Source organism: Hevea brasiliensis, unplaced genomic scaffold (assembly GCF_030052815.1).
Source record: "Hevea brasiliensis isolate MT/VB/25A 57/8 unplaced genomic scaffold, ASM3005281v1 Scaf428, whole genome shotgun sequence".
NCBI classification, from domain to species: domain Eukaryota; kingdom Viridiplantae; phylum Streptophyta; class Magnoliopsida; order Malpighiales; family Euphorbiaceae; genus Hevea; species Hevea brasiliensis.
The window spans coordinates 1-22101 of NW_026614949.1; the positions used below are offsets into that span (position 1 = coordinate 1).

General features: G+C 33.3%; 1 protein-coding gene, 1 non-coding gene and 4 pseudogenes across 2 annotated transcripts; 1 reads left to right on the top strand and 5 right to left on the bottom strand.

Moving 5' to 3' along the window:
* The first annotated feature begins 1187 nt into the window (after positions 1-1187).
* Positions 1188-2734, top strand: LOC131177369 (mitochondrial uncoupling protein 5-like; annotated as a pseudogene).
* Positions 2735-4180: 1446 nt separating this feature from the next.
* LOC131177368 (uncharacterized) lies at positions 4181-13940 on the bottom strand (annotated as a pseudogene).
* Positions 13941-17374: 3434 nt separating this feature from the next.
* On the bottom strand, positions 17375-21334 carry LOC131177371 (protein CURVATURE THYLAKOID 1D, chloroplastic-like). Its single transcript, XM_058142336.1, has 5 exons — positions 21060-21334; positions 20524-20741; positions 17892-17996; positions 17718-17789; positions 17375-17633 (listed from the first exon to the last, which is right to left on the bottom strand). The coding sequence occupies exons 1-5, from the start codon at positions 21199-21201 to the stop codon at positions 17562-17564; spliced, it is 609 nt and encodes a 202-aa protein (XP_057998319.1). The 5' UTR covers positions 21202-21334; the 3' UTR covers positions 17375-17561.
* Positions 18507-18591, bottom strand: LOC131177374 (small nucleolar RNA snoR128; annotated as a pseudogene).
* On the bottom strand, positions 18822-18905 carry LOC131177375 (small nucleolar RNA snoR128; annotated as a pseudogene).
* LOC131177373 (small nucleolar RNA snoR128) lies at positions 19857-19949 on the bottom strand. The gene has a single exon (XR_009146899.1). It is a non-coding gene; the product is annotated as a small nucleolar RNA snoR128 (small nucleolar RNA).
* Positions 21335-22101: the final 767 nt, after the last annotated feature.

Consider the following 22101-nt stretch of genomic DNA (forward strand, 5'->3'; position numbering starts at 1 on the left):
TTTATTATTATTTTTAGAAATTTAAGATATTTGAATTTGTTTAAATGGTAAATTGAATATACACAATAAAGAATACAGATAATAAATCAATATATAAAACAAATTAGATTCATGTGATTGAATTTCAACTTTTGGGGAAAAATTATAATTTTACACTTTATTATACAAAAATCGTACTTAATTTGGTAAATTTTATACCTTTAATTTTTTTTTTTATTAATAAACATAATTTAAATTATTAATTACTATAGTTATAAATATATGATTGATCTGATACACATAATAAATATAGTGTTTATATAGCGCTAATGCTTACGCGTGATGCTAACTGTTATTATGTTAATATTATATATTTATCACATTATTATTATTTGTTCAGAATTAATGCTTTGTATCATATTTATCAACAAAGAAAAATAAAAATATTAAACTAATAAAAATTAATATTTTTCCAAAAATGCTATAAAAACAATAATTTGATGTTGCTAGAAAATTATTTATTTCAAATTGATTGCTTAAATAAAAATTAGTTAAAATTTGAAAGAAAATTCTAGACGCAAGAAGGCCATTCCTCCTGCTATGACTCTTCATTTTTCTACAGAATTAGTTTCTAAAAGATTTGAATTTTATAATTTAAATAATTTTATTCTATTTTATTTTTTCTTTATTACATCAATAAACGTTTCCAAATGTTACACCCACAAGTATATTATTCAAAATTAAAACTCTAACTTATAAAATTATAATTAGAACTCTATCAATATTAATTAAAATAATTAACTAATAAATACTAATTAATGTGATCCATAATTAAATGTATTATTACTAACAGAAATAGGTTCGAATCTATTTTTCATTCTTTTACATAGATGAAGAAAGCAAAAAAATTAAATTTAACATCTGATAAGATAATATATTTTTAATTATTGAATTAAATTAATAATAAATTAAATAAAATAAATAAAATAAATTAAATCTGGGAATAAGGTTGGCCCATTTTGGCATGTGCTTGCCAAGGGACCTGAAAGTCTGAACTAAAGAAGCACTCCGTCTCTAGAAACCGCGTTAAAATAATTGGAAAGAAACTTGCAATTTTCACATTTTCGTGTAAGTGCGCAAGAGCCTAATTTCACCACCTTTCCGTTCAAAGCACCCCACCCGCTAAGCACACTATAAATTCCTCTCCACGCACCTTCTCCCATCATCATTCAGTTCATTTTCTCTTTCCTACTGCATATGTCTCAGAGACCTAACGTCCCCCACTTCTCTTCTGTAGCCTTTGGTCTCCATTCCCATCTCCTGGTTTCCAGTGAGATGAACCCAAATTCTAACTGGTCTTGTATTTCCCATTAAAGAATCTTAGATCTTTCTTTCTCTGATTGTTGCTTTGTTTCTTTTCCTTGAAAAAGACAAGAAAACCTCATAATTTTGCCATTCTTTAATTTATTACCGACGATTCTTGTTGTTTTGATTCTTGGCAAGCTTTTGAAAAATGGGTTTGAAAGGTTTTGTTGAAGGAGGCATAGCTTCAATTGTTGCTGGGTGCTCCACTCACCCTCTGGACCTCATCAAGGTCCGTATGCAACTCCAAGGGGAAACCCACGCACCAAATCCCGCCGCCGTCCAAACTCTCCGGCCGGCTATCGCTTTCCACACCACCACTCCTGGAACCACCATTCATTTGCCTCAACAACCATTACCCGTTCCAGCACCTCGTGTGGGTCCCATCGCTGTCGGTGTCCGCATCGTACAGCAAAGAAGGTGTAGCCGCGCTTTTTTCAGGTGTCTCTGCCACCATGCTCCGCCAGACCCTCTATTCCACCACCCGCATGGGGCTCTACGACATCTTGAAACAGAAATGGACCGATCCTAACACCAAAACCATGCCTTTAGCTAGCAAGATTGCTGCAGGGCTTATAGCTGGTGGCATCGGTGCAGCCGTTGGAAATCCAGCCGATGTTGCGATGGTCCGCATGCAGGCAGACGGGCGTCTGCCACCAGCTCAGCGCCGGAACTACAAGAGCGTGATCGACGCAATCACACGCATGGCAAAGCAAGAAGGCATTACTAGCCTGTGGCGCGGGTCATCGCTGACAGTCAACCGGGCTATGCTGGTGACAGCATCGCAGCTAGCATCATACGACCAATTCAAGGAAATGATCCTGGAAAAAAGATTGATGCGCGATGGACTTGGAACCCACGTGACAGCAAGTTTCGCGGCGGGATTCGTGGCATCGGTAGCATCAAATCCAGTGGACGTGATAAAGACAAGGGTGATGAACATGAAGGTGGAAGCAGGGGAGGCGCCACCGTATGCAGGGGCGTTAGATTGCGCAATAAAGACTGTGAAGGCGGAGGGTCCGATGGCGCTGTACAAAGGTTTTATACCAACGATTTCGAGACAAGGCCCTTTCACGATTGTACTGTTTGTGACACTGGAACAGGTTAGGAAGCTGTTCAAGGATTTCTGATGACGACGAAAAAGGAACTTAACATCGCGTCTTTGAATGTTGGGATTTAAAAAAAAAAAAAAAAAAAAAAAAAAAAAAAAAAAAAAAAAAAATTATATATATATATATATATATATATATATATATATATATATATATATATATATATATTATTTGTGCTTTAATATTGAGAAGGAATTAAGCTCCCCAACTCTGTAGGGATAATTGAATTAATTATGTAGTATTTTATAAAATATTAAGTAATAATCTTTAATTTGTCTTCCTTTCTTGATTGTATTAATTAGTGTTTGAAAATTGCTGAAGAACAAAAGCAGAAGTCCAATGAGATCGAATCAAGGCTATCTTAATGATTTAACGCTTATTTAATATTGCTGTAGTTAGAATTATTATTAAGAAAATTATTTTTTTAAAGTATATTAAATAAAAAATATTAAAAAATAATTTAAAATTAAATTTTAATTATAAAAATATAAAAATAATAAAATAATTTTTTTAATAATATTTAAAATAATATTTTTTCAAATAATTTTGGCCCTGCAAATATAATAACAAAAAGACACTTAATATCCAAAATAAAATTCATTTCCTTGTCAAAATTCATATTATTAAATATTTTATTTTTTTTGAAATTAATAAAAAAGATTATAATGAATATGAAATTTTATCAGAAAAGATGACCAATGGTGGAATTTTGCAATAGAACGAGTTAGTCACATGAAGATGTCTGATAGAGTACGTTTAGAACATTTGGTTGTGGACCCAAATCTTAATTATTGATCATCTTTTGTACACATCAATGCATTTTGGTTCCCAAAGCAAAAGCCAATTGATACAAAGCCGCATCATTCTTTCCCTTGTAATGGCCAGTGACTCAGTCTCAAAGAATACCTAAATTGCTCCAAGAATCCTATCTTTATTCGGGTTTAATGTCAACTAAATCTTGCACCCTTCACGTGGATGCTACATGCGAATCACTATTTCATTTGTATCCCATTTTAGATCAATAAATATATGTTTGAGCCCCTAAATTATTTGGATAATCCATAAAATGTTGTTATATTTGTTAATCCAAACTATAAATTATGACTCAAATTTTCAGCCTTTAAAACTTATGAGTGATATAAAATTATTATTAATGTTAATGAATTAGTTGGTTAATTTGTTGTCGGCAAAAGGAGAGAATTGAGTTGATGGTGAGCAAAAGGGGCTTCACCCATTAGCATTTTATGGCTGATGTATAGGATGGTATGACAATGAAAGCACTAATTTTTGGACTGTTAGATGAGATGTGCATGATTTTACTTGTCTAGGTTACATGGATTGCCAACCTTTTGCATTGATTAGGTATCCTCTGGTCCCATTTTCCGGTTGACAAAAGATTTTTCTCCCTCAAAAGGGCAAAGTGAGGCTCTACGAGCTATTGACTTCGTCGATTGAACACTTAACTAATCCATGAAGTGTAATGCACGTTACCATTTTTAGTTAAGAGTTTTCACATCGTGATTTCTCTTGTAGATTTAAATTACTACATGTTTAATAGAATTTAGTTGATTTTAAGGAATGTGACAAAAAAATATAATTAAACCAATTATATACACACTAAAAAAAAAAAAAAAAAAAAAAAAAAGAGATATTTCACATATAACAATCTCAACTGTAATTCAGAAGGATTGCAATGGGGTACCCATAATTTTACATTCATTGGGAAAATACACCACAGAGGCTATGGTGATGGTAAAATCTTTACATTGACAACTTCATTCTGTGCATCCAAAACTGTTGCTGTGGTAGTCTGTGGTCTTTTCAACTCTGATTTGCACCATTCCTTCTTCAACGCAAAAATATTAAGCCAAAACAATGATGTGAATCTGTATGTACAGTAGCAAAAAATCTAATAATAGTAGTTGTTGTCCTGGTTGTTTATAGCATCTTTACAAAGCACTGAACGTGCTTCCATTATAGATCTTGGTGGCTCCAAGTCTTTCTCTTGTAGCGCATTTCCAAGCAATTGCTGCATCTGTGATGCAAAAATGTCATCCAAGATCTGCAAGTTCAATAGCAGTGATGAACAAGGATGCTAAGAATTCTCAATAACTGGTATATATGGCTAGTGAAATGCTCAATGGTGAAATTAACTTGTAGCAGCAACTCCATGAAAGTAAAAGAGATCAAGCCTATTTATTTAATTAGGTGAAATATTCATCGAGTCCAATGATCAGTTTCAGTGCAGCACAGCTAATATAAATGGAAACCATGCAAAGAAAGTAATTTATAAAAGCAGCTTGAGCAACAGTCCTAGGCAAAAGCCGCTTGGCTAAAACTTTTATTTATTTATTTTCTTTTCTGCATTTACTTGGAAGTTGGATCCCATCTTATAACATAAAAGCACCAGCGTTTCATTTCAACCTTGTGAAAGTTCGAAGTTTCAATGAAATAATTGAGCTGCACATAGGAGTCCATTTGCTCAGTAAGAAATTCAATAGTTCTAGACCAAACACAAAGTTAAAATTTTCACTGCATGAAGCTAAAAGGGGTAACCTAGCGCACGAAGCATCTCACACTTTCACTGCATGATGCTAACTTTGAAAAATAGCGAGATGAAATACAGCTTATAACAAAGCAATTTGTAAGTCCAGTGGCTATAGTATGACTTACAGAAACAGCAATTCGTGAGCCTTTATACCAGGAATTATTCTCTCCCCTATTTTGCAGAAAGCGTAGTATCTCCTGGGCAAAATAATGATGGTAACAACAGTAACAATAAGTTCAAAGGATTTTTTTAATCATGCAAAAAAAAAAATGTTCATAATCCTAGGTACAGCATGTGATCCAAAAGTAACTACCTGTCCCATGCGATCCCAAAAACCTCGGCAAATGGCTATGAACACATGAGGTTCAACAACAGATTGTAAATGATCTATTGTCTTTATAAGAAGATCTTGCAAAGGCTGCATTCTGTTCCTTAGATCTGACTCCACCAAAGTTTCCTTCGAATCTCGGATTATGCTCTTCAGTTTTGTTGCACTCTGCATCTTTGTCTGTATAAAATTATGAAACAGAAACATTACTGAATCTTAATGAACACTATATCAAGCACGCAATTAGACGTGCAAAAAAGAAACGGCACCACAAATTTTAAAAAATGCATCTTCAAAATCCTATTGATTATTTCAAAAAAATAGAAAACATTTGTACTCAACATGGAAAGAAAGTTTCTCTTGAGACTTTACCTAAACAAATATAGTCTCAAATGTCTAAACTGCTTTTTTTTGAAAAAAAAAAAAAATACTATCCCTACCATAATCAGCTTCGAAAAGGAACCAACCAACATGAAATAACAATGGCTGCTTGCCAGAACATGCCAAGATGTAAAAACCGTCACTGCAAAGAGTTTCCATTGTCTAAAGGGCCCTTCATGACCAAAATCATTATGGCATTTGCTAGATCTAATTTGATGCTGTTGATATCATGGTATTTATAAGTGATAATGAGGTCTATAAATTGAATGGTTAATGTGGTGTAATAAATTATGTTTCTTGGTCCAGCTCATTAACTTGCCAAAATTGCAGACAAGCTACTATAGGATAACCATGCTAAAAAGCTGTCAAGGGAAAATATTATCAATTAAGTGTATTATTTCACTAACTGGATTCTCCAAAATCTGGCAATTCGATCATATTGCTCTTTAGACCTTCAGATATTTTTCTCGACTGATGCAAAATAATATATAATTTAGTCATGTATACCAATAATTGAATTTTCACTGTGCATAGATGAACAATTCATCAATCGAGTTCCATCAACATATAATTTTCAGCAAACTGGTTGAAAAGTAAAAGAATACCCACATTCTCTACAAGTTTTTCCAAAATTGCTTGAAGGTAACTTCTGAATTTGGATCTGAGCAGCACTGTAATTTCACTAAGACATTCTCCTGAGACTGTATCTAGGCCATCAGGGATGCAAGAACTCCATGACTTCATCTGGTTTTCTATCTTGGGCCGTAGGACATCCAGCATCCTTTTCATGGAATTCAGAAGAACCCCCAACTAAAGCATAATTATAGAACTTTTAATGGTTAGAACAAAAAAAAAACAATGCATCTAAGACAACTTGCAATTGAGATAGATGTTCACCTCATCGGGGACAAAATAAATTTCCCCTGTTCGTTTGGCAAACTTTTGAACATATTTGAGGCCAAAGATCTTTGGTGCAAGACTATCCTTCAATGGTGATAAGAAATCAGCATACTGCTTATCCAAAGCTTCGATAATTGCCTTCTCAACATCTACAATAGCCTTTTGATGGACACAAATGTTATTCTATCAGTAATTAAAAATCAAGCTAAATAATATATTAATAAAAATATTATTAGATCAAGGAAAAGAGAAACATACATTCTCCAAGATGACAATATACTCTGGCCAACGAGAAATTATTACTTCATATTCATTCAGTGTGTCCTTCAGTTGCGCATACATCTCATCAACGAAAGGAGTTGTTGAATGTTGTGTTTTGACACCAGACCACTTTACCTGAAAGTAATCAATTTGTAATGAAATTGTGCTTATTTTTTATTGAGTAAAATTGTCCAATTAAAGAAAGAAAGAAAAGGAAATACCATTCAACTTATAAACTAGAACCTTTATGATACAATATGGCTGCACATGTACCTATATATGCATGTGCCTACGCATGAGTCCACCTAATATACCTAACCTTTGGACATGTTAAGTTAGTAATCCATTCACATTCATTCATTGGGGAAAATAAATTCCCTTGATAATTACTTTCTCATTTATTCAGGGTAAATCATTGTTCAGAAACCCTTCTCTTCTTCCTTTTTCCTTTTCTATTCTTCATTCGCTGTCGTGAATTGTTCTCCAAATCTCATCATAACAGTTATCACCATTGAAACTACCTCTGTCATGAACAGCAGTGGTGCAATGTGCATTTGAAGGATATTAAATTCTTTAACTTTCAAGAACTTGCATTTTAAGTTTTATTCAAAACAAAGGTTACAAGATCAATCACCAGCAAACTTATTACATGTTTTGGAAATCTGTCAACACAATGGGGAGACAAGATACATTTTGAAGAATTAAAAAAAAAAATTGTTAAATCATCAAAATTTGCAAAATTGTCACAAGATAATTCAAATATTGTTTTGGGTTTATCATATGAAATTTATTATTTTGATATATCTGCACATATATTTACTTGAAATGAATAGCATCTAACTTGGATCATTTGCAAATAGAGGAGGAAAGCAGACTCCTAGCCTCGAAGATTTGCAGGAAAATAAAGAATTTTGGATGCTGAAATGATAAATTAACCCTCTTACTGTTTCTATTGAGAAAAAGAAAAAAAGATTATTTTATGTGAAAAAAAGAATCTATTAGATTGCTAACATGTGCAAAGAGCCAAAGACTGGATGCACTATAAGATCTATATACATTTACATGCACACACAAGTTAAGTGTGCAATTTTGAATTTGTAAGCAGGAATTAAGCATTTGGATTTTTTTTTTTCTTTCTGCAATAAAGCAAAAAGACAAACAGACATCAATGTTCACCAAAAACAGAACTATGATAGTAATCATTATCATGCTAACAAAAATATATCATATAGCATAATGTCTAGAAGCAGTACTGCTAATCAACTTAATACAAAATGTTGACAAAAATCACATATAAAAATTTGTACCTTGTCTAGTTTGCACAACTCCAGCAAGGTAAGACGTTTGTCTTGAATCCAGAGGGTTATATATGAATGGAACAACTCTTTTGCATCAACTCCACCTTTCACAGGACTGTAAATTGTAAAATGTAACAAGATGAATGGGATTACCAGGAACAATGAACATTATAAACTTAAAACATTAACAGTAATGATATGTTAAATATATTACCTAATGTTCCAAGACGCAAGATCTTTTTGAAAATCTGCTGTTGCAATAAGCAGTTCAGCAACAGGGGGTGAAAGGCCAGGAGGAGGACATGCAACAAGAAATGTGCGCAATCTACTGGACAGGTCCACACTGTATATGGATGCGCAGAGACTTGAAAGTTCTATGAAACTGAAGAAATTTTAAAAAATATAAAGTGTTTAAAACTGGGATGGTAAATAATGAGTGATGAAAACATGTTTTAGTCAAAAAAAGAATTTGAGTTGGACTTAAATGCTGACAAAATTACTTGAGTGTACAAACATATAAAAGAAAATAAAAAATTTCTGTTTTTCATACAATGTCCAAGTGAAGAACCAACCACGAGTCAGTTGATAGCATGTTACCTTGGCAGCACATGCTGATTGTGGATCTGAATGTCGGTGCATATTTCATTTCTCATACTTAAAATAAGATATTTCATCTTTTGATAAGAAGTTGAAAGCATCATGGGATCCATCAACGTGCCCTCATTACTGCTTATAAATTCATCTGTCTCAACCACATGCCTTCTTGACCTTTTTTTGGCAGCAGCCTGAAGGGTCATTAGCATTATATGAAGTACAAGGGGCAAAGAAAATAGCAATCATAGAAAATAAAAATCATAGAAAATAAATCAATTTTTAGTACCTGAAAATATTTGCAAAACTTCAACTGTGCTTCAGAACTTAATACATCATGCAAGAGGGTGTATAGTTTGACAGCAGGTGTCAATGCAGGAGCTGCCAATCCAGTGGCAGGACCAAAAATATCCATCATACCAGATGGTGCTTCTTCATCAAGTGACTTGTAGTTTTCAAAAACTAGAACAAGAATCTGTTGAATTTGACCCTCAACCTCTCCAAGGATGCGATTCTGGATTATTAACAAATCTGACATTAATTTATTTTCTTTTGCTAAATGAGAATAGTTATCTCCCGTGAACACTGATAATTAAACAATGGAACTTCACCCTCCATGTTTCAATATCATGCTTTAATTGTAAATTCTTAACAAAGTGAAGCACACTCAATGCTAAATTTATGAAACATGGAACACCTGAACTACAAAAAAAATAATGACGGACATTAAGTTATAGAGCAATGGATACCTATATGTGTAAACAGATTAACCAACCACCACAAAACTAAGATGGTGACAGGCTTTTAAAAAAAGTATTAATTGGACCAGTTAAACTGCAAACTGTACTATCGACTGTTTCAGTGTGCCCCCCAACCCCAATAAATAAATAAATAAAATAGCAAAGAAATTAATTTCTAAAATTATATTGACCAAGTAAAAATGGTTGAACCAGTTGGACTGGTGAACCTGCCCGCATATTGGTTCGATAACCATTCCATATTACAAACACTGGTTTAAAATTGGATGACTAATACAAGGTTGGGTGGATGGGGTTGGGGAATTAGGTTTGAGCTGAGTGCTCTCCTTTTGTTAAAAAAAAAAAAAAAGGATGGAACATCTTCACTACTGTGTTTTAACAATTCCTATTCTGAATCAAAACTTTCTCATCACCTATAAAATGTGCACAAAAAGATGACATTACCGTAAAAATATGATATAGCCCCAAAGGCAAACTAAATGTGTAGTATGTGAAGAACAAGAGAAACATTTTCATACTTATAGATCATGAAACTAATAAAATCCAAAATCATACCTCTTGATGGCTCAAAACACTCTTCCTCTTACCCTTCATGATAACAGGTTCTAGCAGATCATATACCAAGTCAAGACAGTCCTTAGTGGGTGTAGCCACATCCATGATATAGGAAAGGTATCTCCAAGTACAATAAAAACCAAACAATAAATTAGTAGTTTCAAACACAGCATTTTATGGGCAAAATTGGGCATTATAAAACAACAGGTTCTGCCTTATCCCAATACCTTAATTTGGTGTATGCATCTGAAACTCCATAGTCAGATGCAAATTCAGCCACTAGCCACTTCCACGGACCATGTAGAAATAAATTTCTTTGCTGAAAATGTTGAACTTTCATAGCACATTCCAAGACAAAGTCATCCGCCACAGTGTCTGCAACTCAACCACACTGGACACAAGGAGAAACATTAACAATATAAAAAAGATTATCTTTTTCTTAATAGTGCTTCATGTGCAATGTCTACTGGATGACAAACTGCTAAGAGCAGGCTAGAAATAACCCCCTAATCATTATTATAGAATAAAATCTGAAATATACCTTGGGATGATTACTTTCATCTGGAGTAGTTGAATAGTTTATGTACAACTGTATTCTGCCAACGAGTTCATGCTCTGGTTCATGGTATATGGGCCACCACCGGAGCTTGTCACTCTGCATTGAATCATTGTTTAAAACTTCTAGTACACTATCTGACTTCTTAACACTTAGAAATGGATAAAATAGTTGTCTTACAGGGTCATCAGCAATAGCAGCCACTTGGGCAAGGACACGGCCGCAATGCCGTATTTTAGAATCTTGAACTTCAATGATCAAATCATCACTATGATTATCTGGAAAGCTGCATTGCAATAACATAATTTTCATGGGCAAAGAAACAACAAGGAGAAAAAACAACTTGAAATTGAAAAGGACACATACAACATGTGAGTTTCACCAGATCCTGGTTGCATTCGAACTGAATCCTCTTCAGAAGAACTTTTCAACCTCATCATGCACGTGTATGTCTCTGATAACGCCAGAATCATCAAATTCAGTTACATAAAGCAAAAGGGAAATGGGTCAACCACTGGTCTGAAAGAACAAAGATAACAGTAAGCCATGTTCAACGCATTAAACCCTATAATTTCAATTAAGATTAATCAATTCATTGGTCTGTTTTTTTTAAAAAAAAAAAAAACAGTGGGCCCCAATAACTGGCAGAATGAAAAGTGATCAAGAATCAAAATAAGTCAATTGCATACCAGCCAAGGTACAATAAACAACCTAGAATTGATGTTATTTATTTAAATGTGTAATGGTTTTTCCCCATCACTCATTTCAACTCTTCATGTTGAGCTAAAGTTAATGCTTTCCATCATTTGCCAATTGAATAGTTCAACCAAAAGTTGCCACAACTAAAATGAGCATCAGTATTCAGTACTCTACAGGAGAACCTCATAACAAAAAAAAATATTTTTTTTTTCCTAAAAGTGAATAAGGTTAAGAAGAGGTTCAGAATGTCAATATTATGGACAAGGCTTGACTGGCGCTGCAGGAAAATTCAGAATCTTGTCATCTGAATTATTCTGTGCTGCATAATTCTGAGATTTCAAGCCTGTATTTTTATTTAGAACCCAGATGGGTGACTCATCAAAATTGGTTACAGGAGAAAACTATATGGCTAGTAGTAGCTCAATAAATTGAATATAAAGGTCTAAATAATGCTAAGGTTCACGTACCTTGCTCCACTTCATATGGAGAGGGGCTGTTGCGCGAAGTAGTCACTCCATGTCTCAAGAGCCTAGAGACCTGTTTGATATACTGAGTGCTTGCACGCATGTATGCCAAACTTTGTTGTGAAATAGAACCATTTGGAGGAATATGAGGAGTCACACGAACTTTCCTTACAGCTTCCCACCCAGTATGTAATGTAGAATTTAAAATTGACAACTGTTGACGAAGTGGTTCGAGTTTTAGTGTAGATGGATTTAAAGATGAAAAGCTGCAGCCAGCAGGTGGTTCTAAACCCATTTTCACTTTACGTACTGCACAAGAAGCAAAAATTCAAACAGGACAAACAGGCCTTTAAAATGCAAACTAGATACAAAAGTAATAAAAATGATTTAATAAGAAAACATGATAGTACCTTGCACTTTCATTTTGCCAAAAGTTTTCTTAGATTTTGGGGCAGCTCCCTCACTTATCAACTCTGAAGATCGTTTTGCCAAAAGTTCTTCTTCTGATTGTAACAATACTTGCTGTAAACTATAATATTAAGAAGGAATGATAAATGATGAGAAAACAGAGATTTGACATACAATGCAAATTAAAATTCAAAACAGCATCTCATGAAACAGTTTCCATGACTTCATGCTTAAATTTTTAGGAGATAAAAACTTAAATTCTTTACTATTAAATAACCACAATCTGCTATGTGCAAAGCAGATCTTGAAAAGAAAGAAATGTCTTGATTCAACGTATATGCAGTTCACAAATTTTAATAATAATAAATCATTACATGATGCAGCTTCATTAATCCCATACATAACTCCGACTTTGATGGTAAGAATATTGGCTAAAGAGTGAAGAAGCTGAGTATGTGCCAAAATATTGCACATAATATTTCAAGAGTGAAACCAGCAGAGTAAAGCCAATATACGCTCAACTATTTCCTAGCCCCATTTTCTAACCCCTAGTTCTTGTTTCTCCGATTACCTTGCACATATCTTCATATGCCAACCATACAAATAAAAGAAGAAAGGAATTCACAGCAGAGCATAAACCACCAAAATTAAAATCATTACAGAGAAAATAGATTGGGTCTAACTCAATCCCAAAAGCTAGCACAAGGGAGGAGGTTTGCCCAAGTCTGATATTTAGCACAAATACCTTATCCCAAAACTAGGACAAGACAACCCCTCGTGCCCAGGCATGAACATCTAAAACGTGAAATTTGCAGGCACATATATTTGCGTGGTAGCGCAACATTGAAGCAAGGTAGGCTTTGATACTATGTAGAAAAAATAAACTAGATCTAACTCACACCATCAGTTAGCTCGAGGGAGGTTGTTTGCCCCACTCTTATATTTCGCACAAATACCTGGTCCAAAACAACTCTGAGACAACATTCACACATAAAAAGAGAAATAAAAAACTCTAGGGGAAAAAAGCACCCACCCAAATGAATTGCGCAATGATGCACATTCATCACTCAAGAAGTAGGGAGCATCTTCGGCACAACCTTTGGCCCATGAGTGAAGACATAGGCGAACACATGCATCATAGGAAATCACAGCACACCAAGGACCTTGTGCACTGAATCCAATCATACAGCAATTGATAAAATAAACTAAAGTAATGATGAAAATAAAATCCCAGATTAGAGAGGGGCAAAATTTATCCTGACCCATCAAAATTAAAACAAAACCAGTATAGCCCTATCATTTATTCTGCTACATAACCTACCTTGCATGAAATGTGGGAGGCGAGCAGGTAAAGAGCTTGTAGGTACATTAACTTCTTTGCCAGCTGCAAACCTATAATGCACAAGAGACAATTGTAAGTTCTTGTCAGAAATGAGTATTCAGTACATGTAGAAATCAAAACGCCCAGACAAACCTTGTAGATGGGTCAGGAATACCATTGCCAGTTCCATTCAGTACAGTGTTGCTAGAATAAACAAAGTTTGCTGATTTTGGTTTATCTATGGCTACATGACTATTCAAATTTGCAATATGAGGTATACCATTAGCGCTAAAAGCTGAAATTTTCTCAAACCTTTGTTCCATGTTTACAGTAGAACTGATAGGAGGTGCACTGGGCATTTCTTTATAAAGAAGTTTTTTGTCCATTTCTGATTCACGAAAATCCTGCAGAGCATTCATCCAACTTAGAACAGCTTGATGGCATAGTACACAAATTATCAATTGACTATTGGTTCAAGCAGAACATAATAAGATGGTCATAATCTTGTTCACATGTCCAGAAGAATTGGTGATTGAAACTTAGAAGTAAGATACCATTTCACAATCTGCCTAAAATATTTATAGGGTCTATACCCAAAATATTTGCCAATTGCAATCATTGCATTTCTTTAGAAATAACCAAAAATTGACAGATAATTCAGTAATGGGTTGCAATCAAGCCAATCCATAGAGACTGGGTTAAATAAATGTAAATTCAATTCAAAGATGGAAAAGAAATTAAAAAAAAAAAGTAAATAAATAATTGCACACATGTTAGTAATTTTTGTGGACTGCCATCAGCAGGTTAAACCTCCCATAGATATGTTTCTGTGATGGGAATATAGTAAGTTAATTTTACATATTATTAGATGGGTTCCTATGACCCAGCAACAATTACTACTCATTTTCTAAGAAATGGTGATAAGCACAACTTCAAGAATAATTTTGGATTCTATGATTATCAACCCTAAATTTTTTATTTAATTATTTAATGACTTATTTAATATTATTTGGTAACTATGGGCATTAAGAAGTCCACTAAATTTAACAATTCCATCCATACAAAGGGGATGCAAGCTAACCAACTTCTTTAGGCTAATACCACTACTGGCCATCACGAAGGTTTCTAAGGTTGCAAGTTTGAAACCACCTGAAGGTTATGTTACCACCTCACCTCATGTCTATACTAAATTCAAGGTGTTTGATAGGTGTAAAATTTTCTATTTTGTTTTCATATTAAATAAACTATAATGATAAGACATGCTCACTTCTAAAAATTAAGAAGATTTGGAAAGTGTGTAAAATCTTATATGTTTCACGAAGACTGATTCTTAATGAGGAAAGTAAAAGTTACAAGTAATTCCAGCTCAATTGTGCCGGTTTTCTAGTTTTGGCATAACCAAGTCAAGGGCCATCGCTCTAATTTATTTATATGTAGGCATTCAAGCACAAAATCATGTATAAGCTTGGGATCACACACTATGCATAAGCACAAACTCACATAGCAATCCATACAGTATAAAAAAAAAAAATCTAAAAATCAATCACCATCCATAAGCAGAAAATGAAGGATTCCGTATTGGCTCACCTCTCGAACCCATCTATCAGTGAACATTGTCCTTCTTCTTTCACCTAAACAAACAAGTGACACAGAAAGTTCAATGCAAAGACTCAAAGTACTACATTTCAACAAAACAAAACACTCCTTTTGATTGGTTTATCCTGGATATGAATTTTCCCACTATTTTCTTTAACTTTCCTAATAACCAAACTAAAGATAAAGGAAAACCCTTTTAAACACAAAATCAAAACTTAACCTAATCAACAATGTGTAGAGAGAAAATTCCAAAGACCCCACGGTCAAAACCGCAATTCTACGACTTGTTTTAATTGATCATCGCCATAAAAGTAAGAAAGTAAGATCTAACCCTTCAGTTCCAATTTAATAGACACACAAAAAGGAGAAAATCTGAATCGAAATGAAGGCACCCAAAAGAGAATATCAATAAGATCGTGAATGCATCACATCAATCACTTACCATATAATGTGCACACAAAAAGTACGTACACTGAAATGGAAACTTAATTATTGTAGTCAAATAGAGATAGAGAATAGTTACTTACTTACAGTGAGAGAACGAGAGATACAACTGACGAAGAATAAGAAGAAGAAGGAGAAGAGACTGCAAGTTTAATGGGTTTTTGCTGCTGTGACTCTGAGTCTCTGTCTCTGATTGAAGTCTCTTTTCTTTCCCTTTTTCCACTGTTCCATGTTCCCTCTGCTTTTATAATATTTTAAATTTTCTTTTTTTCCATTCAGAATTTTAATATTTTTGGTAAAAAAATAAGAATTATTAATTACTTAATTATACAAATTAATTCTCAAAAATATTCTAATCTGAGACGCAGGATGAGATATTCCTCTTGGCAGTGGGTTTAACGGAGGAGACGTGTGATTAACGTGTAAAGCTGACGTGGCAAATAGAAACGCGCCTTTTATAACGGTCGCATGTTGTCGCTGTTTCTGATTGAAGCTGTGTTTGGTCGGTTGGACATGCGAATGCAATGTCTGCTTTATACTAATAAAAAAAATAAAAATTGCACTAATTAAAAATATAAATTTGATTAATTGATTATATTATTTAGTTAAAATTAATAAAAATACTCAAATTGTTTGTGAGACTAAAATATTAGTAAACAGTAATATCAAGTACACTCTTAGCATTGATTCTACAAAAATTTACATCGCATAATGAGAGTGTGCATGTCAAGTGTGATTTAACTTGTTTCTGACTTGTTATTTGTCAAAAAAAAAAAGAAAGAAAACTGCGAGAAATACGCTTTGCAGCCCACTAACTGTGTGCGGGGCTGTATCCAAAATTGGAAAGTTGGAATAAAATAATGAATTAAAAAGCAGACCTTTTTTGACGGAAGCTTAGACAGTAAGAAAGGGAGAGGCTTTGCTTACCAATTTCTCTAATTTGGAATCACTCTTTGCTTTGCTACTCCCAAACAAATCCTTGTCATCCGTCCTACAGAAAAATCAAAAATATTACAAATTTCAACCCACCGAACTTCTGGAAAGTCCAAATGTATATTTCTGCAGAGAGATTTTAGACTGTGTTTGAAATAATTAAAATTGAAATCATGAGAAATTAGAATTCACAACTTGCCCCAGCGTCGAAATAATTAAATTTTCATATTATATATATTTATATTTTTGTACTCAACTTTTGAAGAAATTAATTTTTTTACTCCATTAATTTTAATCATTCTATTACTTAAATACATATTAACATATTGAAAAGTACTTTTTTATATTTTTTTTATTAATTATCCATATCCTATTTTTATGATGTTTTATTTATATATATTAAATAAAATAATATATAAGAACAACGATTGTGTGAGATGCACAAGGAAAATTGATTAATTTTAATTTGCTACGATTTTTTAAACAAAATATAGACTAAATGTCAATTAGCCGATTTAAAAATTTTTGCAATTATATAGTTCATAACATTTTAATTTATTAAATCACAATTATGTTTAGTTGATATTATTTAAAAATTCCAACGGACGTAGAAACAAAGCATGGGACTAAAATGCCCAACAGTCACCAATATAAGTTACCCTCGAACAAATGCAAAACTTCACCCTTTTCTTTTCCTTGTAATATTTTTCAGCATAGCCCACAACACACACCTCGTAACATGGCGAGAATTGAGAGCCAAAAAGTCAAAAAAGCACAACCACTGATGGCAACCATTGATTGCAATTACTATTGCAAATGTAGCATGACTTGAAAAATAATAAGTATGATAATGAACGAAGTATATTGACCAGCCAGAACATAACAAATATAATGACATTTTATAACTATATTAATTTCAATGATCAAAAACATGCGTTGCTCTATTTATTGATATTAAAAATCTAGAAACCTAATTATTGACAAGAAAGCTTATCTAACTCATTCAACTATTACAATACCAGAACAAATAAAAATTATGCCAAAAATATATATATATATCCTGCACATCAATTGTCGCTGGATCCAAGGACCTGTTGCTTAAGCTCTTCAACTTTAACAGCCAACTCATCCCTACTTTTCTGCAGAACACGTTACCGATGAAAAATCAGTATTCGCTTCTAGTGTTACGTTTTGTCAAATCCAATTAGCAACAGATGACTCACCTTAAATAGAAAATAGCGGGTAGTGAACCAGATGGTGTAACCAAGACCCACAACTTCCATCAATTTAGGAAACTGAATTTGTAGGAAACAAAATTCATGTTTAAACAAAATGATTATACAAGATGTTCCACAATTATGATCAAATCCTTGGTCACACATAAAAAGTATACATACCAATGGGATAGAATCAATAGCACCAACAACGGCTGATGCTAACCACAGGGCAACCAGGGCACCACCACCATACAACAGAATAGAATAAGTATATTCAGAGTCAAACTGCAAATTTTTTAAAACACATCATCAACATCATAAAAAGTGACAATTTTAGAAGTTTGCTGTGTGTGGAAAAAGAAATAATGGTTTTCAATGTGAAATAACTACAACTAGAGTCAAATGAGAAGAAATTTGAATCACTCAAACTCAAACATCTGATGACTCTTAATTGCCTATGCAGTTGCAAGCCTTCTCCATTCATGAAGACTCAGACAAATACCCTTAATATTATCGGGAATGGAGTTAATAAAAGCCTGACACAGTTCATTCTGATAATTATTATCTTAAATTGATACATGTTTATTTGGTTTATTACCAAACACCCTTGAAGACCTCCCTAAGGGCTCTGAATTGAAGTGCGCTTCACATCTCAAAGCAGCACTAAGAGAACATTAGAACTATATAAAAAGACATTTTTCCTACACATAAATAAGGAGAGGAGGAAAAATGATTTAATGAAGGAATTGAAAAGCGAGAACTTACTTTAAAAAAAATTTAAACATGAACTATGAGTTGCACAGGTAACCGCTCAGCATGAAATTTCATCAAGCAATTAAACATTAACTTTCACAAGAATCAGGTACACTCATCACAGCAACTATTTAGTATTCAGATGTCTTGTATCTCTAAATATTGACTATACAAAACGTTAATAACTCTTTTTTTTTTTTTTTTTTTTTGGGGTGGAGTGAGGCCGTCTAAAAAGGAGTGGGAAAAACAAAGGGCAAAGATAAGTAGATGTTAAAAGGACACAAGGGGGAAAAAAAAAAAGGAGTAAAACATCAAAGAGAACTCAGAACAACTACAATCATATTATCTAACCAAGTAGTGCTCAGGTAATCGCCAGGATTGAATTTCATCAAGCAATTACAGTATACACTTTCATGAGTTTTTTATTACTCATTATTGCAACCACTTTGCATTAAATACTCATGCACATTCAAAAAATATCAAAATCTTAATAGCTTATTTTAAAAAATGGAAGATGGATACGCAGAAAAAAAAAAAAAAAGGGTAAAAGATGATGAGGAAAACGTCAAAAAGGACTCAGATTAATGATGCATCGACAAGGCCAGTCAGCCATTCTGACGAGCGAACCTTATAATCATTCATCTTCATTGTCCTCTATAATTAGAAGATACAGATGAGCATGTGTGCACAGTGCACATGTCTACATGCACATGCACATCCTCAAGTGAGAAAGAGGGTGAGAGCAATTTTCAATCACTTGGGATGAATATTATCATAAGGCATATGAGTACAATTCCCAATCTTAAATTACTATGAATTCTGTGACAAAATGACAATAATTACTTCTGATAGAAAAAGAAAGAGAATCATGAAGCATAATTTACAGACCAAAACAATTTTTCATTTGTATAAATAGGCCAAAGAAAATGGAGGACCACCAAAAACAGAAAAAAAAAGGGCAAAGCATAGGAAGAGGACTAAAAGAACAAAAATGACAAGTTGATCAAGTAACAAGTAAGATAGAGAAGATTGTCTGTATTTTACCAAGAATTTTAAAGACTCCAAACCATTTCAACAATCATTACAGCATCCAATATTAAATTGAATGAAATGAATAGATGAAAGGTTAAATTTAAAATAAAGGAATGCATAATGCTCCAAAAACTAGTTCACACTGAAATGAATAGTAATCACATACAACAAAAACTATATGTCGTTTCCATGGTTCTGCCATTCTCTATTGATTAATTCTAATTGAAAAAAAAAATGCAAGAATTTCAAATGATAAAAATTTCTGGTTCCAAAAAATAATTAAACAGAATATGGAATTTTGATTAAAAAAAATATCAAAGGAGCCACTAAAATAAAAATATTTTAGTAAAACATACAATGTTGCTCAGGTAACCGCTCAGGATCGACTTGAATGTCGAAGTTTCATCACATTCAATGGATGCTTTCTACTTATTTATGACATCATCCTAGCAACCAACTTTTCAATTCCATCCACTCACTATTTCATGGGAGAAAAAAAATGACTTCAACTTGTATCAACAAATGAGAGTATGAGGTAAAAAAAAGGGGAAACATCAAATAGTATATACCAAAGAGAAGTAGAAACAACTGAAAGAAGGAAATGCCAAATAAGTGAACTCACATGCTCCCGGTTATCAGCCCTGAGCTCCAACCCGCTTTTCTTGCCAGAAAAGCAAATATAAGCAAACAGAATGCAGACTATAGGAGGTCAAAAATATGTTAAATGAAAAAACAGAGGCCTAAAAAATTTAATGCATAGCTCATAATCACCATAGATAGCACTAAGATTGTGTTGCATAGTTCATAATCACCATATAGCTGTAAGATTGTGTTGATCTCCCAATAACCAAAAACACATAACAAGCACACCATAAAAATTTGCTCATGGTTGACGAATTCAGTACTTTCATTTTTGACATCAAAATGGAGTTTATTAGATTAGGACAGCGATTCCAAGTACAACAGGAAACATTAAAAGAATTGACGTCTCTAATTACCATAAAATGAAAAGTCTATGACTCCAAACAAACCTTAATATCCAGGTTATCCAAAACCCGTTCACTTGTTCATCAACAGGAGAATCATCCAGAGGCGCTCCAGTTGCCCTGCTCTCATTGTACACTCTCTTTTCAATTGAAGGATCAACTTCTACTACCACTGCACTGTCTCGTTCTTCGGTAGCATATAGACTTGCTCCGGTCGAAGATTCCTCAGGTGCTGTTGCTCGTGGTACAGAAAGAAATCCTGAGAAAGTAGACGCAAATGCTTTAGACACAAATATCAAATTTCTCTACCTAGCAACTTGTTATTTCTATGCAATTGCCTCCAACAAAAAAGGAAAAAAAAATGAGAAATTGCATCCAAATATTCAACTAGAAACCAAATAAAGCTAAGCAAATCTAGATAAAGGTCTGCAACTGCAGGGATTTTTTTTAATAAAAAAGCTACAAGCATTAATAATCAAAAATGAAGAGTAAAAGCACAAAACAGAAGTTTAAATACAGAAAATTTCCACGCAAATGTGGAAAAATGACAAAGGAAACCTAGGGTTCGGTTTCGTACGGGAGTGGAGGCTGCAGAGGAGGCCGGAGCGAGGGATTTGGGCTTGCTGGAGAGTGAAGGCGGTTTTGGAGCGGAGGAGAATGGTCTTTGAGGTGAAAATTTTGGGAAGATTAGAAAAGGATTGAGTAGTACACAGCTCCATTTGAGGAGGCTGAAATAGAAAAGTGCTTCAGGCAGTTGTTGCTGGAGCGGAGAGTGTTGCAGGGCTTAAATGCAATGCCCCGATTAGAAATGGATTGCGCCGCTAGGGCTTTCTATCGTTCCCCACTTTACTAGGCTAGGATTCGGATTGAATTTACACTTCTAACCCTTATTACTTTTGTTTTTTCATACTACTCCCTTCATCTCAAATCTATTAGTATTATTATAAATCGCTCTTTAAGTCTTGTAATGTAGATTTGATAATTAAAAAGAATTATTATATTTTATTTAATAGTTATTAATTTAATAGTATAATAAATAATAATTATTATAAAGTAAGACTTATATTTAAAATGAATTTTTTTTTAAAAAGTCTCAAGAAAAACTCATTTCACCTTGCTTTTTCACAAGAAAATTACCATTCCGACCCTAAACTCCCTTGTACAAGAGAATCGATTTCCAGCCTAATCCACTCCGTTAACATTTCTATTGCAATCTTTGTAGCAATTTAACATTGCCTTTAGAGTGAAGGAAGAAAAATAATGAAAAAAAATAAAAAATATGGGAATAATGAGAGGAAAGTATATTTTCTCTTTTATATTTAGATAGAGAAATAAAAATGTTAAAGAAAAAATTACTTTATAAATAATAAAATTATAATTTTATTTATAAATTAAAAAATAAAAATTTATAAAATATAAGAATATACTTGTAATTTTTTATATTTTCCTTCTACTTTCTTTCTCTTTCAGAGAGAAGGTTAAAGTGAATAAAAAAATTTTATTTTTATTTTTCTCTCAAATGATAAAAAATAAAATTATTTTCCTCTAAACTTTTCTTTTCTCTCTTATTTTCCCTCCATCCAAAGGCTAGTTCTGTTAAGTTGCGCTAGTGACGGAGT